The sequence below is a fragment of the Pinus tabuliformis genome, chromosome 2_2 (assembly GCF_031772625.1).
Source record: "Pinus tabuliformis cultivar Carrire ecotype Pingquan chromosome 2_2, CPIR1, whole genome shotgun sequence".
In the NCBI taxonomy this organism is placed as follows: Eukaryota; Viridiplantae; Streptophyta; class Pinopsida; order Pinales; family Pinaceae; genus Pinus; species Pinus tabuliformis.
In genome coordinates this window covers 553532240-553550561 of record NC_142300.1, presented here as the reverse complement: position 1 = coordinate 553550561, position 18322 = coordinate 553532240, and the positions used below count along the sequence as shown (strand labels likewise).

Sequence of the window (18322 nt, the reverse complement as noted above, 5' to 3'; positions counted from 1 at the left end):
AATTTGAAATTGTAAAACCTATGTTGCGGGGACCACACTCTCCAGTTAGAGACAATGCGTAGGTCCGCACTCTGCCCAAACAGCAGGTGCGGGCCCCTGGCTCTTTCTTGTGTAGGAAAAAGTCGGGGTCTGCAGGTTTCGCATGCTGCGCCTACGGACCCCCGCGAGCGGTCTTTTAAACTAAATTTTTCCTAAAAAACAAAATAAAAACCTAAAAACAAAATTCAAACAGTTGAAATGCAAGATTAAAGTGATGTGGATTACCTAGAGGTTACGGTTTTGGATTCCAATAGACGGATTATCTGCAATTTTCACGGGAAGTTTCTTACCCAAAAGCTCTCTTTTCTCACTCTGAAGTCAAATGATAAAAATGAATACACAAAAGCCCTTTTTATAAGCTTTTTTGAATAAGTAAATTTTTAATTTGTTTATTTTTCACTTTAAAGAGGTAACTTTTTTATGCATTTTTATTTATTTTAAACAGGTATGAGTAATGTTTGAGTTTTTGTGCAGAATATCAGATTTTTCAGGCAAAATTAATCATTTTCAACAAAAACATTAGAGTCATCTTTAAGCTCTTTTCTGACTCCTAAAATGTGAAAAGATTGCCGAGTTTTTCTTTTTAAGCTTGTTAAAACGGAATTAAAAGGACGGTCCACTTACAACTCTTTTCTGACCGTATAAACATGAAAAGATTGCCGGATTTTTGTTGTTTAAAATTTGATATTAGTTATAAACGATGTGTCGTTGATCGCTTTTTTACTTTTTCGGGTCAGAGGCACTAATTATGAAAAGTACTCCTTGATCGTAATGGTCAAGCGATTCTCTCAAGTATTATTTTATACTTTTTCGGGCTTGGGAGACACAAATTTACGAAAAAGGACAACCATGGAGTTTTCTTAAGTTTCTCTTCTGACTCCCTAAAATTGAAAAACATAGAGTTTCTCTTATACTGGACTCGTTAAAATTTAACAGTAAAGGACCTGTTCAATTACAAACAGGAACGGACTACTTCTTCTTAGGGTTCAAATTTAAACTAAGTTGGACTCATCTGAAGGATGAGCTTATAACCAAGCAAATGTTATCCTCCTCAAGCTTGTTAAAAAATAAAGAGACACTTGCCGGAAATGGTGGGGGAAAAGAGAGAAAAACGAACCTGTTTGTTATACTTTGTGTATCAGAAAAACATTTAACCACTTTTGAACACGAAACTTTTTGTTCGCCTGGGTTGGGAAATCCTTTGCCTAACAGTTAATCAAACCATATTGAAAGTCTTCAGCCAATTTCTGGGTATTAGCTTTGGGTCAATTGTCACCAAACCATCTACAGTGTCGTTATGTGTTCAAGAGGTCAGTGCAAATAAACCATTCATCTGCAAAATATCTGTCATCCATCTTGACCATCCCTGAGTCAGTCCTTGCAAATTATATTTCTTCAAACTTGATCTATGATTTCGTGTTGTGGGCTTGCCTACGACGGATCGCTTTCTATCGACTTCAACTCATTATCTAGAAAGATGATCTAGAAATCATCAGTACCTTGAAATCTGCATGCCTCAATGGCAGGTTTCTCGCCTTCAACGACAGGTTGCATCATTGACCTTCGATCAAAGGATTCTGTGACATGTTCGACATCAACTCATCTATTCACATTTCATGGATTGTACTGAGCACTTTGAGAGCCATTGACATTACTGGTGGTTTCTCTCACACTTGTTAGCAGTTTACATCATTGACTGGTAATCAAGTGGTTTCTACCATGTTCGACTTCGACACATTCATTCACATTGATAGAATCGTACTAGTTCGGGAAGCAGAAATCAAACCCTGGATCTAGTTTCCACCATCCAGGCTGTGAGGAATTTTGTTATTCATTATACAGTGGACTATTCATAAATAGATGGTTGCGCCCATACTGTGTCTACATATGTCTATACTTGTGATGTATTACAAGATCATTCCTATATCAGAGCAGTTTAGTTAGTTTTCTAGTCAGTTTTGATATGATCACATATATATATTTTGTATTGAATTTTTTTACAGGTTCCAACCAGGGTCTCCATAGGATGATCCTCGAAATGATAAAGTACTTCACTCTTCTTAGATGACAAATACTATCTATTACAGACTTCGCACTTTAGGGGGAAATCTGTTGCACAAAATATTGTCACCATGACATTCTGCAATCAATGTGAGTCTATCACCACTCATACTTTCCTCCTATGCAAGTCTTAAACCTCAGCTCTTCATGTCAAGCCTTGAAAAATGAGAGAAAGTCCTTGAAAATCTCTAAAACTCTAGTTCCACACTTTCTCTTAGCATTACCTGCGGTCCCGCACCCCCTGGTCATGTTCCTTGTGGACATGCCCGCTCTGTTTCTGTGTAATGGGTGTGGACCCCTGTAAAAGTAAAAAAGGCGCAAGTACATTCTTAAAAACTCACTTTGGGTTATTTGTGGAAGCTTCTAGAGGGAATCTTGAGGTGGAAAGTTCGCTCCTTAGTTTTTCATGCATCCCATAACTAAAGGAGCTAACCCCTTGATGTGAGGAGATTATCCCTTTGAAGGAGGACTCTATCCCTTCGTAGGTGGACCTGGTAACTTCCTTCCTCTGCAGTACAAAATGCGGCATTGAGCTGGTTACTAGGGAGGTTGAAAGCTGAATATTTTTTAGGGTAAATGCTGTTGGAATTTAGACTTCCTAATTGAGCTTGAGAGGAGAGATTACATACCTTTTGACCTCATTGGGAAGAGTGTGAAGCTTGTCAAAGTAGAGGAGATTCTTGCTTGGACCCTGGGAGGAGCTTGTACAACATCAAGGCACCAAGGTTGTAAGGTTCTTCTTTGTCTAAAGTTAATACAATCAAGTTTATTTTTCTCAATAAGCTGTCTTCTATGGTTTATTTCATGGATTCCTTGATCACCATGATGAATATGATTTATTATATTGGCTATGTAGGTGTTATTTGATGTGTGTTTGTTTGTGTTTGCAAGTTCTTTAAAAGGAAACTCATTCAGATGGTCGAAGCGTGGCTGCCACAAACTAGCGTTGGACTTAAGGTAGGGTCTAAAAACACCTTTTGGCTTTTATTTATAAATCACAATATTTAGAGAAAGGTAGGTTTGCTTGTTCTTCTTGTCGCTAGATATCAGTTGATACTAGGGAGATTGGTCTTGTCCGCAAGAACGATTTATCCGGCTGACAATAGAGATCGAATATCATTACATCTGAGATATGGTGCAAAGAGGATATGTAAGACTTCTTCACATTTTGATAGATGAGCGGATAGATGATATCCTCACCAAGGTTTTGCCGAAAGGGAAATTCTTGGTCTTTAGGGAGAAAATTGGACTGGTTGAGATGACCTTTTCTAATAAGGGTCCTGGTTGATCAAGGGCATTGAGAAAGTGCTCTTCCCCTCGGGTTGATCTCCCAAGATTAGAAATGGAGCTATAGGGCTCCTAGGGATGAGAGACCTCTGACTGCTTGGATGTTGAGACCTAGGATCTCCCCTAGTTAGCGTCTTGCCCACTCTATGGGATAACCTCTCTCATCTGGCCAATGGGTTGAGGGACTTGGGATAGAGTGTGATCCCTACCCCTTGCAGTAGGTGGATCTCACCCAAGTTGTTGGATGCAAGTGTTCTACCATTTGACTCTTTAGGGTTAAGATGGATGATTAGGGACAATAGTGTAGAGCGTGATCCTAACCTTTGGTAAGTTGATCTCACTTATTGTCAGGGACTTTGGGATAAAGCATGATCCCTATGCATTGGAGTAGGTTGGTCTCTCCCATTGTCTTTGGTTCTAGGTGGTAGTTATGGCTCCCCAATGATGATGATGATTCCAGGGGGTAGCAAAGACTCCCTGAAGGTGATAGAGATAGGGTGGTAGTTGGAGCTCCCCTGTAGCAATTCTTATTCTTTAGACTCGAGAATGTTCAAGCAGAGACAAGCATAGATGAGCAGGGATATACATTACATGATGACAAGATACATATGATGATCACATGATTCAGTTGGAATTTCTTATAAGTTGAGTGGGAATGCTAATTTGGCATCATAGTGAAAACTTCCAACCATTGCATTGAATTCCTCTTTTTGAGAGGACCAAAATTGACTTTTTAAGTGCTCAATTCAAATAAGAAAAAGTGGATTTTTTAGGTCAATCCCAAAGTACAAAATTATCAAGGTTGGCCTTGGGTCAAATGACACATCTCAAGGATAAGATGGCACCCATAAAGTTGCATATAAATACAAGTTGAGTCCTCCTCAATTGGCACCACATCAACTCATCAACTCACAACATATCTTCTCTCTCCTCATTCTATTGGTTCTTACAACTCAAAATTGCAGGGTATCTCTCACATCTGCAAAGGGCAAAAGTCATTTTCTGATTGGGCTAAATTGCAGGATTGTTTCTTGGCATTGTCCAACGTTGACCAAGGATTGTTTGACCATATTTGACTGCGTGTTTTGGGTGGAATATCTTTGTTTTTCTAGGCTGCATTGGAGGGAACACAGATCGAGGAAATCTGGGTAGGTTGATTGGCATTGACTTCAGGGTTGACCGAAGGTTTGACCACAAAATAAAGAGTATAAATTGAGTGAGTTTGACTCGCTGTTTTGGGTTGACTTTAACCAACATTTGAGGTCGATATTGATTGACTTTGACCGAGATGCTAGAGGAATGTATTGACCCTTGAACGTTGACTGGTTAGGACTAACTTTGCAACTGTTGACTGTAGTTGACTGGACATTTTGCAGAAGGATCATATTTGACTATTGTTGACTTCATCTCTCTCTTTTGTCTCTGACTTGGATAGTTTCTTGACATATTATCATTCTTGGATATTTGATATTAGATATTGGCTAGTCAAGGCTTGACTTTAACTCTTGGATGATGTACTCTCTTTGTTGAACATTTGAAGACAATCTAATAGAAGAAAAATTGCAAAGGGTTTCCCCATTGTGGGGTTTTTCACTGGTCATTGACCAAATATTGTGTCTCTTGTCTCTTGGTTGTCTTTCATTGTGCATTTGTATAATTGTTCTATCTATTATTCCTCTATTGTCATTGGTTAATTGAAGAAATGGAATTTTTTTAAATTGGATGCTATTGGATATTGTTGAAGTAATAGTTGCAACATAAAACAATTGATGAAAGCACTACCTTTGATAAATTTGTAAGTGCCCAAGCAATGTTTATGTTTTTGAAGATTAATGAGACTTTCCAAGCCACAGATAATGAAAGACACTACTTTTCAAAAATTCTCAATGCCCAAACAACATTTTTTCCTTTTTCTGAATATTAATAGAAATTTTAAGCCAAGAGTACTAAAAAACATTCCATGAGTCTAGATTTCCTTAGGATCACATACCAAAAATGACAACATTTAGAATATACTATCTAGATTATTTTTAAGAAAACACTTATAAACTGTATTATAAACTATCCATATGCCCTTTAAAATACCAATTTTTAGGAGGATCTAGAAACATCGAATGTTAAAAGTCAAAATACGTTCAACATTTGTACAATAATGGCGTTAACAGTCTTGAAGCAGCGAGCTATAAGAAGTTATCGTCTTAAAGATGTTTCAACTGCCCACTTCATTGAAATGAACAATGATTGTCAGGATTAGCCATCTCCCACCTTTAAAACGACATTTTGTTGGCTTTTCAAACCAGCCAAGTTGTTTTGCATAGTGTTTGGGGTTTTTCCACCCTTGAAGAAAAAAACACAAAAAAGGCACATATGTAGGACTCCCCAATACAAAAATATGATTGACAAAAACACTAATATCAAGCACCCACATACATAGAGATTTGACAAAGAAAATAGCAACTATTGGTAATATTTTGATATGGTCTCTTGACACTCTTGATTTTCATAAGCTGGAAAACCCTTTGGCATTGAATCATGTTGCTCGTCATCTCCCTTCCCGATCAAATGATTTTACCTTCTGAGAATTTTGAGGATGTGTGCAATTAATCAGCAATGGTTGAAAACAATATTAGATGAAAAGAGATGGCAATGGGTGAAAACATGTAATAGAGACTGATACTAATCTTGGTGACATGGAATGCCATGAAATGAACACTTGTGCTTTTCACAACGGTGTCGTGTTAACAAAGTAACTATGATATTTACATGCTCTGAAAATAAATATTTTTAAAATAATGAGTTTACATATTACGTGGTGGATGATGAATCTATGAATAGTACCCTGAGGAACAACCTCATAATAGAACTCAATGAGAAATAATCCTAATCCCTCAAAATTTGTATTATATAAGATAGTCTTAGATAATAAGATTAGAACCAATAAACTTAGAAAGAAAAAGTTGTCAGAAGGAGGAGGAATAACCCCCAACCCTCCTAAACCTGGCGTGTCCTTTGATTGGCCAATGGTCACTTATGATAAAATTGATGAATGTGAGAATGGATGGAAATGGTCACTTCTGGAACCATACCTGACCAACCTAAAAAGCTGTTCTCATCGCCTGAAGGTCATTGCCAATATTCGATTCTCATTCCCTGAAGGTTTATGTGCTCTAAAAATAAATATTTTTAAAATAATGAGTTTACAGATTACATGGCAGATGATAAATCTATAAACGCTAGCTTGAGGAACAACCTCATAATAGAACACCTTCAACATAATAATAATAAATTTAAATACTTATTTTAGAATATTAATTATCATTAAGAAAATATAATTATTTTAAAATATTAGATTTAGAATGCAAACATTATCATTTTCTATTGATTACTTTTTCTTATTGCAATACTAGTTCCTCTTAAATATATAATTGAATAACCCAATCTTTCTTTGTCGTTCATCCCACACTTGACATGGTAGTGGTCGACCATCATCCTTTGGAGATGCTCCAATGTGCAAAGTATGGGAGAGTTAGCAAATATGACAAAGGATGCAACCTTTTTAATCGTCTAGTTGTTTTATTTTTAAATAATCATGACAAGCAAGATACAAATGAATATGTACTTCATAACTTTATTATATGGATTTGATTTGAGTTACTATGGATAATGGTATGATAGATGGCATGTTCAACATATATTATTAAGAGTATACAATGAGTTCATATGATTTAGTGACCTTGGTGATTGAGTCACGAGTGGTAGCTATGGGATGGTTGAGACAATTTATTATTACATAGGCTAAGAGGACCAAGGATGTTGTTTGTAGGAGGGGTAGACATTTGACAAGGTGTTGCATAGCAATATTTTATCGAGGGTGGTGCAACTTGGCAATGTGATGGATTACGTGTGTTACCATGCCAAGGAAATACTATTGATAAGTGCATCAAAGGTATTTTAATCCCTAGTGAACCTAGGACATGAGAGGACAATGTGACTCAACAATGTGATGGGTTTCATGTGTTATTGCAACATATAATAGTATTGATAAGTGCATTGGAGGTATGTGAATGCTTCGTAAAGCATAATCATTTGTTAGCCTAGATACATGACAACATGGGTTTCATGTTGGATAGTTAGTTGTATGCTTAGCTTGGGGAAGATAACAATATGTTGCTTATGGTTAGGTGCAATGTCACAAGGTTCGTCGAATTTGAACCTTGAGGTTCGAAATTTGACGAACCTGAGAAAATGATTCAGGTTTGATTCAAATTCAACTGTGGTTCAATTTAAGTTCGCTTTCTTGTTCTAAAATCGACCTTGAGCCTATGTAGAACAATCAAATGTGCCCTACGAATCTACAGTATGTTAATTAAGCGGAAAATAACCAATCATTATCATTTTGTTTGGCCTCTACAACATTGTCAGAGTCAAACCTGCTTGAAGAAATGTTGCATTGACTTGTCGTGCACCCGAAGAAGCATTGCATTAAACATTAGACATACAATCAATTACCTAAGTCATCGATTGTGCAGTGCATTTTCATTGTAATATATATATATATATATATATATATATATATATATATATATATATATATATATGGCATGTTCAACATACATTATTAAGAGTATACAATGAGTTCATATGATTTAGTAATCTTGGTGATTGACACACGGGTAGTAGCTATGGGATGGTTGAGACAATTTATTATTACATAGGCTAAGAGGACCAAGGATGTCGTTTGTAGGACGGGTAGACATTTGACAAGGTGTTGCATAGCAATATTTGATCGAGGGTGGTGCAACTTGGCAATGTGATGGATTACATGTGTTACCATGCCAAGACAATACTATTGAAAAGTGCATCAAAGGTATTTGAATCCCTAGTGAACCTAGGACATGAGAGGACAATGTGACTCAACAATGTGATGGGTTTTGTGCGTTATTGCAGCATATGATAGCGTTGATAAGTGCACTGGAGGTATGTGAATGCTTCATAAAGCATAATCATTTGTTAGCCTAGATACATGATAACATGGGTTTCATGTTGGATAGTTAGTTGTTCAAGTATGCTTAGCTTGGGGGAGCTAACAATAGGTTGCTTACGGTTAGGTGCATGTCACAAGGTTCGTCGAATTTGAACCTTGACGAACCTCAGAAAATGCTTTAGGTTTGCCTCAAATTCAATTGTGGTTTGATTTAAGTTCACTTTCATGTTTTAAAATCGACCTTGAGCCTAAGTAGAATAATCAAATGTGCCTTATGAATCTACGATATGTTAATTAAGCGGACAATAACTGATCATTGTCGTTTTGTTTGGGCTCTACAACCTTGTCGGAGTCAAACCTGCTTGAAGAAATGTTGCATTGACTTGTCGTGCACCCAAAGAAGCGATGTATTAAACATCAAACATACAGTCAATTACCTAAATCACCCACTGTACAACACATTTTCATTGTAAAAAATAATATAATATAATATTTATATAAAACATTATATAAACTTATTATTAGATGTTTTATATATTAAATTTTGTTATAAAAAGTGTGCAAATGAAATTAGCATTATTTTTAAGTAATTATATATATATATAAGAAGAATGAACCTGCATTTTAAGTAAAAAACATATATAATAAAATGCTTATATAAGTGTTTATATAAATTTATTATTAAATATTCTATATATTATATTTTGTTAAAAAAATATCCAAATGAGATTAACATTATTATCAAGTGATTTTATTTATTATTTTGTGTTATATATATATATATTCAAACTTATGGCGAAATTCATTCAAAAGCAAACTTAATTGTCTTTACATATGGTGAAATATGCACTCTAAGGCTATGAGTTGTTGAAGATGCCTACCTTGAGTTTAATTAAAACATAGATGGTTATGTCCAAATAACAAAATCATATTAATATAACATAACAACTAAAATCATATTAATATAACACAGCAACTAAAGCAACTAAACTTCTTAAATGGTATAAGTTAAGATACCAATCCATTATATTTATAAAATGAATTATAATAAATAAATTATCATTAATTAAACATAAAATAACCCATTTTAAATTTATTTCAAACTAAGCATAATTATACAATCAATAACATTTAAAAAAATATAAAAATGGTAAATGCAATAATACAATATCAATATTATAATTTTTATAAAATCTTTTGATTATTAATTATCAAAAAATATAACCTTATCCATACATCATGTTTATGTATTGATTCAAATACAAATCAAGTTATAATGTTAACACAAGAATGCAACATCAATTTAAACTATAATGATAATGTAACACATCAATGCAACGTTACCAGAGAATATTCACCATGCTCCTATAATTACATCATGTTATAAAAAATAAAGGAAATGAATCATGGCCTGCCCTCAAAAGTGCTTTTTGAGAATCATTCAAACCTACAGAGATACTTCAAAAGTTCATGATTAATGCAAACAGTGCAGCGTTCATCATTACAAGCATTTTGAGACAAACAATCCCATCATAACGAGTGACAGAATCACCTGAGTCTGTGAAATAAGACGTATTGTCTGAATAATTTGAGAACATTTTTTCGGAAAAGAAGCCTCCACCAGGAATTGCTGGAGAACTAGCCATCATTGAATGAAAAAAAAACGCTAAAATGGAATAACACAAACCCGGACTTTTAACATTTGCTCTGCAGACAAAGACGAGCCTCACAGATCTACTTTTTAATCATCATACGAATCTCCTGTACATGAATTTTAAACTAAATATTCCATGGCTATTGAGCGCCACTTTTGTCCATCTCGCAACAAGAAGCTGCCGATGCGTGGGATACAGAGCCCTCTATTTATTGCAATCAATGAAGATTCACAGAGCTGCTTGTCCTTCCCATAGATTCACAGAGCTGCTTGTCCTTCCCATTTGGGACCAAAGAAAAAGATTAGTAGAAGGAAGAAGAACTGCATTTAGAAGAAGGGGAAGAATCGCTGCTCTCTGCGGGATTTCTTAAGAATGAAATGCCGCTCATTGAGTAAGCAGCTAAAGGTGCTCTCATTGGGGTTAAGGGGGGAGTGTCGAGAAGAGAAGGGGATGAAACATGGGTGCCGAAGGAATCAGTAGGGAGTGACCAGATTTTTCTGCTATCATACATGGGATTTGAAATCACAGCATAGAAACTTTGGTGTTGAGATTCTTTTCTTGCAGAGGCGGGAAGTGACGATTCATAATTAGTTCGCCATGGGGAAGAAATGGGAGACGAGGGTGAAGGTGGCCTGAAAGAAGCGAGCCGAGAAGGCGAGGAAGAAGGGGAACAGCTGTATTGGGCTGGTAACTCTGAGTAATTCATCGGCTCCAGAGATGGGGAAGTGGCCATCCAGTGACGAGATTCTTGCCAGTCCTGTTGCTGCTCGTGCCAGAGCTGTTGTGGGATTAATCCAATGGAGAATGCATCCCTTTGCAGTTGTTTCTGCTGTTGCTGAAAACGGCGTTCCAAGTGATTTGGAGAAGGGGATCCAGAGCGCGAAGGGCATCCAGAGAAAGTACTCTTATGATCACCCACAGATTCTTCACCCTCCATATCTTCTTTGGTTTCTTCTATGATAGTGAACAGAACCCTTGATCCTCCGAGCTCTTCTTGCATGTACAGGCTGTTGTTGCTAAGTTCTGAGTTACTAAGAGGGAAAAGCTTTGCTAAAGATTCCGGATCTGCTGATTCTCGTATGGAATGAGAACCCAAAGAACCCACCAGTCCATCTTCACGAGAGAAGTTGAAAGCCCCTTCTGTGAATTCAGTGGCCACACTAGTGATTCTCCTCATGTTCCAAGGACTCCGGCATTTCCAGTAAAATAAATAGTAGAGTTCAGCCAGTAACACTAGCAGGAATACCCCAAACACAACAGTCAACCCTATGGCTAAGCCTCCCAGAGCTGCCATGGTTAGTTCCTTAGAAAACTTCTCAGTTACTTACCAAAGAAGACCATCTTATATCAAAATACCAAGGGGCCTAGTTATTTGCTGATTCTCTGTGCCATTGCCACTTTGGTCCGAAGCCCGCAATCTCAATCCCTTGTATTTTGTGAACCAGCATTGCCCCAAAACACACAAAAATCCAGGCAGGCCCGACTGTATAGCTTACGAATCGCAGCTGCCAGATGTACTAATAATAATACAACGATAATGCCAAGCGTCAAGGGTTCCAGTCCCGGCCCTGTTCATTTCTCCGGAGCAAGCGTTCAACCAACGCGCTTTTAGTATTTAAAAGCCTCGGAAATCCTACAGGCCAACGCCCGAACAATGCACTGACAACTTTGACTGACTCCTGCAAAAATTCAGGTACCCTAGGTGCGGTAGAAGGTTGAATTAGGACAGATTACATACAGATCCCAACCAGTGCTAGAAACCGAAAATCAGATGAGTAACTCCGGCGCACAACACCATTTGTGATCCGCCAAATTACCGATTCCTCATTTCTCACCACCGTGTCAGGGCATGAGAAGCCCTTCAATTTTCGAGTCCTTCAAAACAGTAAATTAAACCAGAAGCACTTCGTTACCACGAATCCCGCGCATGCCATTTTCCATCGGTGATCGTGCTGCTTCTGTCATTTAGCTAATTGTTAAAAGGTCTGTACGTTTCTCAGAGTTAATTTGGGGACCGGGGCACATGTGTGAGGCCTTGTCGTTGCCGCACCCCTGTCTCTTCTCTGCAGGGGCCACACTGTGATTTTATGATTTTATGGCATACCTCGTAAAGAGGACTGTCCCACTTGAGCGAGATTGATTGGTTAAAGACATAGGCAAGGTTGACAATGGAATGAAATACTTTTCAAAAGAAGTTGTTTTTAGTGTAATTTTTTGAAAGTGTTTTTATGGGTTTTTTTGGGTCTAATTGGTTTAGAATTTAGTAGAGATTTATTGAAATCATAAATTTATAGGTGAATTTTTCACAATAGAAATGTTCTTTTTCAATAGAAATACTCTAAAAGTTTTTGAAAGCGCTGAACCCATATAAAAAATCTGGAAACTAAATTTTTGAAGGTGTTGAACTTATATAAAGAATCTGAAAACCAATTGAAATAGGAGCTGTCTTTAGTGCTTTTTCAGACTCTTTATATAGGTTCAGCACCTTCAAAAACAGATTTTTTATACGGGTTCAACACTTTCAAAAATTTTAGAGCATTTTTATTGTGAGAAATTCACCTATCAAATTTATGATTTCAATAAATCCATACAGAATTCTAAACCAATTAAATTGGAAAATGAACCAAAAACTTTCGAAAAAGTCTTAAAACTACTAGATTTTGAAATGGAGTTGTCTTTAGTGCGACTTTTTGGAAGCTTTTTTCTGGTGGGTTTTCCCGGTATAATTTTTCTAAAATCCCGCAGGAATTTATTGAAATCATAATTTTGATGGGTAACCCCTGCACAATCCAAGTGCCCTAAGGGTTTTTCAGTGCGTTGAATTCTTATATACAGTTAAAAACACAGTTTAAATAACACAAATCAAAATTTTACCTAAACTTTTCCTGAACTAGAAAATCCAAAAAATCGCACTAAAAACAACTCCGTTAAAATAAAGCGAATCAAAATTTAACTATAAATTTTTAGAAGTGCTAAACCCATATAAAAAAAATCTAAAAACCAATTAAAATAATGCAAACCAAAATTTAACTATAATTTTTTTTATTTAAATTACTCCAAAAATCAACAAAAACTAAAAAAAAAGACACAAACTACTTTTGAAAATTGAAAAAGTGATAAGGTTGGTTGGCTCAATATACCTCATTCGCCCTCGATGTTATTGCTGTAAGGACTACAAGACATATGGCCGACAAAATTTGTGGAAACGTCGTGAGGTTGGCCCACTCGGCTGACAGGAAAAATTCAAATTAAAACGAAGCTCTTGTTTTTCTTCATTCCTTATTCCCATTGGCTCTAGCCCTCGAGTTATTTCCGTAGTTGATACCTTTCCTCTGGTTCAGTGGCACTTAAGAGGGAAAAATTCAAGATGGATTTGCTAGAATCGCCCAATGGAAAGAATAATAATATTACAGTGCCACTTGCTCTTGCTCCACAATTTGAGGGGATATAGTTCAGTATTTATTATTATATCACATGCTCCTCCCCGAATGGATAAATTATTATTAAAATATTGTATGTTTTTGTATATCACAAGTTTCTTATGGCTAATTATTTTCATTGACCAAATGATATTGAGTGCATGATGGCATTTGTATATAAAATCACATTCTAGAAATAATAACTAGCATTTCTACCAGATGTTGCAAAGAAAATGCCATAAGGCATAAAGTGCGGAAATTCATTATCCATGTAGTGTGTGCATTATTCAACAAGGTGGATCTCTCTAAATTTGTTGCAAGCATTTATGTTGTTGCATTGCTAATTTATTTAGAATCTACTACTACCTCCTCTTCTTGGAATATTAAATTTCTTATCACCCCATGATGACAATCCCTCTAATTATTGACATCACAATTTTTTCCACTTTAGTGGCTTTACCTTCAACCTAAAGAAACATGAATTTGAGTCACTCAATTAAAAAGAAATTGCTAAATTGCTATTTATCAGGTTTTGAGTAAATATAATTAATAACTCATATTTACAACACTTTAAATATTTACAACCTTTTAAGTCTTGTATTTATAACTCATATTTATAACCCTTTAAAATGAAACTAACTATCTATATTTTTATTAATAATAAAAAGAATCTTCTTTATAAAACTGACACTCACATGCTACTCCTATATATTTATCTTATATTTAATATTCAGTGTCCATCAATTGAATGACAAGATGAAAGCTCAACTTAATTGCACATTTTTGAACTCCTTTGTGGGAATTCATGTCCCATTAATTTAATGGCAAATTGAAGTTTCAAATACAGTACACATTTTATACCAAATTCGAAGAGTTCATGAACAAACTTTCAAGGTTTTAATGGATCTAGTTCATTTGTATTTTCTCTCATGTTCTGGGTCATTTGTATTTTCTCTAATGTTGACTATACTAGCAATTGTCCCAAAAGGTACAAACCTTAATGTCCTTTTAATGATCAAGCCTTATGTGAAAACAATCATATTGATCCACTAGTGTACATTGATTTGTTACATTTGTCTTGGTCTATAATAGAGGTGTAACAAATATGCATTGGAATACTAGATTTTTAAGCATATAACCCATTAAAACATGACTTAAAAGTTTAATTGGTAATTATTTATTCAGTAATTTGTACATTGTTAATTGCAATTTCTCTTGAAAACCAATGTTTATATCAAAATTTTAAAAATTAACACTCACTTCTCCTGTAGTCTGGTGTTTCTTTATTTGATCATGGTACTCAAGATTGCCTTTCTCCAAAGTATAAAATTTGAAGATGATATCTTATGTGTTTCCGCTTTCTCAGTAGGTTCATGTGATTATTATTATTTTTGGTGTTAATGTTTATGTTTTTTTTTATGCCCATCCATTATTTATTATCTAAACATTGATGTTTGAAAATCTGTAAGTGGCTAGTGTGGAAATTGCAAGGTATGTTGAGAATTTGGTTATCTAGTAAGCTTAGAGTCATTCTTGAGTCATTATCTTTACCATCTCAGGAAGAAGAAGAAGAAGATAAGCCTATTGAATTGAAAAAGAGCCCTAAAAAGTATGAGGATCCATGGGTCATTTTTTTGCATCATGTAGCAAGATAACATGGCTAATTGATTATGCCACATGAAGAATTAGCCTTTGCCAATATTTAGGCTTATAACTAGGTGATTTTTTCTACTAATATTCTTATACCAATTTACCATGATAATTCTCTTTTAAATTAAAACGTTGTTTGCAGGCTATCGCGGGAGCCAAGCGTTTGCTCCCTGAAAATATACCTTCAAGGTTCCTTAGGTGGATAGCAGAGCTACTATACTTGACATTGGCAGTGTCCAGTAGTTTTTCTAGCCCAAAATCTGCTATGTATGGCTCCATGTCAAAGCCCAGAAGGATGTTGCTTGGCTTAATATTTGCATGAACAAACTTCCTTTCATGTAAATAAGCCAGGCCTCTGGCTACTCCCTTTGCAATTTTAATCCTGGCCAACCATGGCAGATAAAAGGAAGAGTTTGATGACCATCCTGCAAGATTAGAGAGATATAGTGTTAGTCAAAGGATCTGAAAAGGATAGGCCACTAAGAACCTTAGAAGCTGAACAAGATGATCAAGATTAGCATGCAATAAGCGAAGAATAACAATTCAAACCCTACATGATAATGGACTCCCTTTTGCGATGATTACAGAGAACTGGATTTGGTTATCCAAAATGTTGAAATTGAAAAGGAATCAATACTCTTTGATAAGCAAGGAAAGCATTATACTCGACCTCAGGGAACTCAGTTGGCAAAATTATCAATAACTAGTTATAACAAAATACAAAGAACTCAGTGAACAAAATGAAAAATATCCAATTTAAATGAACCACAGAGAACGTGGTGATAAAAAAGATAAATATCCATCTTAAAGATAAAAGAGAAATAAAATAAACTGCAACATATCCTTGAAACAAAACAAAAGGGTTGATATATATTCTAAAGAAGAGAAAACAGGGATAGACTCTACAGAACAGTAATATGGTATAATGGACCTATTCAATATATAACAGCATAAACATTCCATAGAAACTGATATAAATACTGCAGCCAATTGTTCTCCAGCTAAGTAAGAAGATGTTATGTAGAATAAGATACAAATACAAGCACAGGGTCACTTGTCTTATTTCATGGTTTTCCTAAGAAGGCTTATGAAGGAAGTTGTGTAGCATTCTCATGGTTTTGATAAATTATCATTTGTTGCTGAGATGAACATGTATATGTAAATATTCTAACCTGAAAAAGGAGCAGTTTCTTCTTTGTATATGCAAACTATAGCTAAACCAATAAATCTAATTTTCAATATTAATTTGCATCAATTTCTTTTGGTCCAATCAACAATTAAAATCCATCCCCTACCACTACAACAATAATACACCATGTATCACCTTCCCATTAAAACTGAGAATGAGCTGCAAGTAAACTGTGAGAACACGGATGCCTCATAAGCATGGAGTTAAGTTTGATCCCTGAGTTTTTCTACAATCCTCAACTGTAGAAATATTGAAATTTTTAAGAAGACTCTGGAGATTTCATAAGCAGCTGAGTTGACAGAAGAGTTTGTTTGAGTCCCAATCATAGAGGTGTCTATATCAGTTATGTCAATGTCTAAGTAGAGCTGTTGAATACGGAATGTGGGTGTAAGTCCTCATCTCTGTCCAACTTATGTCAAAGCAAGGACGCTACATAGGAAGAAATAATTGGTTAATCGGTTGTGGATGATGGAAATTTTTCTATAAAATGCAATACCTCCTTCATTGATGGTCTCTTTTGAGGAGAAGCAGAAGCACAATTCGAGGCAATGAGAATCTACATTTTTGACAAAGAAAAATCAATAGAAGTCAAAAACAATTATGGAACCAGAATTGAATCTCAACACAGAGGTGTGCCTCACTGTCTAGCATGTATGAGTGGATATCACAATGAGATTTTTCAGAACATTAGATACCTCAATGTCAGACAAGGGATGAACAAAGAGGAATCCCAGATAAAATGGAGACTTCTGACTTATTTTAAGTTTGATACATTATAAGTGCTAAATGCTTTTTCTAACCCTAACGTCGCTTCTGATCCTAAAAGAATTCCACAATGTTCTGCTTTTTATTGAGAGCTGAGAAAGTGTTAAAACATGGGTACAAACTCATAACGTTAAAGAGGAGTATACTCTAAATATAAGATTTATCCCACGTGTCTATATAGTCCTGTCAGCAAATCTAAAATAACTGATCTTACCATTGGTTTAGGAGCCTATAATACAATTGGATGGATATTAACTCAATTACATCTTAGAAAACATGGGAAGACAATCATATGGGTGGAAATGATAAACTTACATAAAGTTGAAAAAAGCGAATGCCTGGTCCAGTTGAAGCAACCTCTTCAACACTTGATGTAGCCCATTAAGAAAGCGTCTACAACAAATATGTCCAAGCCTCAATTTTTATCAACACAACAAACTATTTCAACATCCAAAATCATTATAATTTCTTAAATCCTTAATAGCTAGAAGGAAATTAAAACATTCAGAAGATCGATCCCACAAAGAGAAGACCGATTCCAAAACCATTATAGTTCCAACAACTCTTGCAGTAGCATACTCTCCTGTAAAAGATGATGGATTCACTTTCAGAAAATATATGCATCAAAATAGGATGTTAACTGTAATACAATAATCTAATGCGTACCTTCGGTATGAGCCATCTTTTGCATGTCAGTTGGAGCGATCATAATAGGCATTGCTATCTTGAATCCCAACACAGTGGTACTCAGATCCACCTTTGTTACATCAACCAATATACAGGGACGGAACCTGATACATACAACATCAACCAAAATCTTTGTAACAATGTCAATTCCTCTGATGCTTGTAATGGAAGAGGTGCCATAATGTTCAAAAGTTTGGCCCAAGACAGGGTGACTAAAATTGAAAATTAGAGCTATTCAATGTTTATCTAATCTGATTGCAGTCATAAAGTTGGTGAAAAAATAGATACGGAAGCTGAAGGTACATCTTCTTCAAATGACTATGTATTAGCTGAAGGTACAGTAGCTAAACAGGGGAGATTGTGGAATCCATAAGAAACTCATAATATGCAAGCAATTGAAGGGTTATCTTTGTAAAAAAATAAAAAACAACCATGCAGAAACAAATTGAACCATTTCACATCCTACTCACAAACTCAAACTAAACAATTTTTAGACCCATGCCTTCTATTAGTGGATATCACAATGAGACTTTTCAGAACATTAGATACCTCAATGTCACACAAGGGATGAACAAAGAGGAATCCC

The 18322-nt window shown here is 35.5% G+C and overlaps 1 protein-coding gene across 1 annotated transcript; it reads right to left on the bottom strand.

Moving 5' to 3' along the window:
- Positions 1–9827: 9827 nt before the first annotated feature.
- On the bottom strand, positions 9828–11917 carry LOC149193842 (uncharacterized). The gene has a single exon (XM_089406991.1). It carries the CDS (start codon positions 11318–11320, stop codon positions 10328–10330), a length of 993 nt encoding a protein of 330 aa, XP_089263117.1. The 5' UTR covers positions 11321–11917; the 3' UTR covers positions 9828–10327.
- Between the last annotated feature and the right edge of the window lie 6405 nt (positions 11918–18322).

Bases quoted from the DNA above. Each gene is read 5' to 3' on its own strand.
- LOC149193842 (XM_089406991.1), bottom strand. From the start codon at position 11,320: ATGGCAGCTCTGGGAGGCTTAGCCATAGGGTTGACTGTTGTGTTTGGG.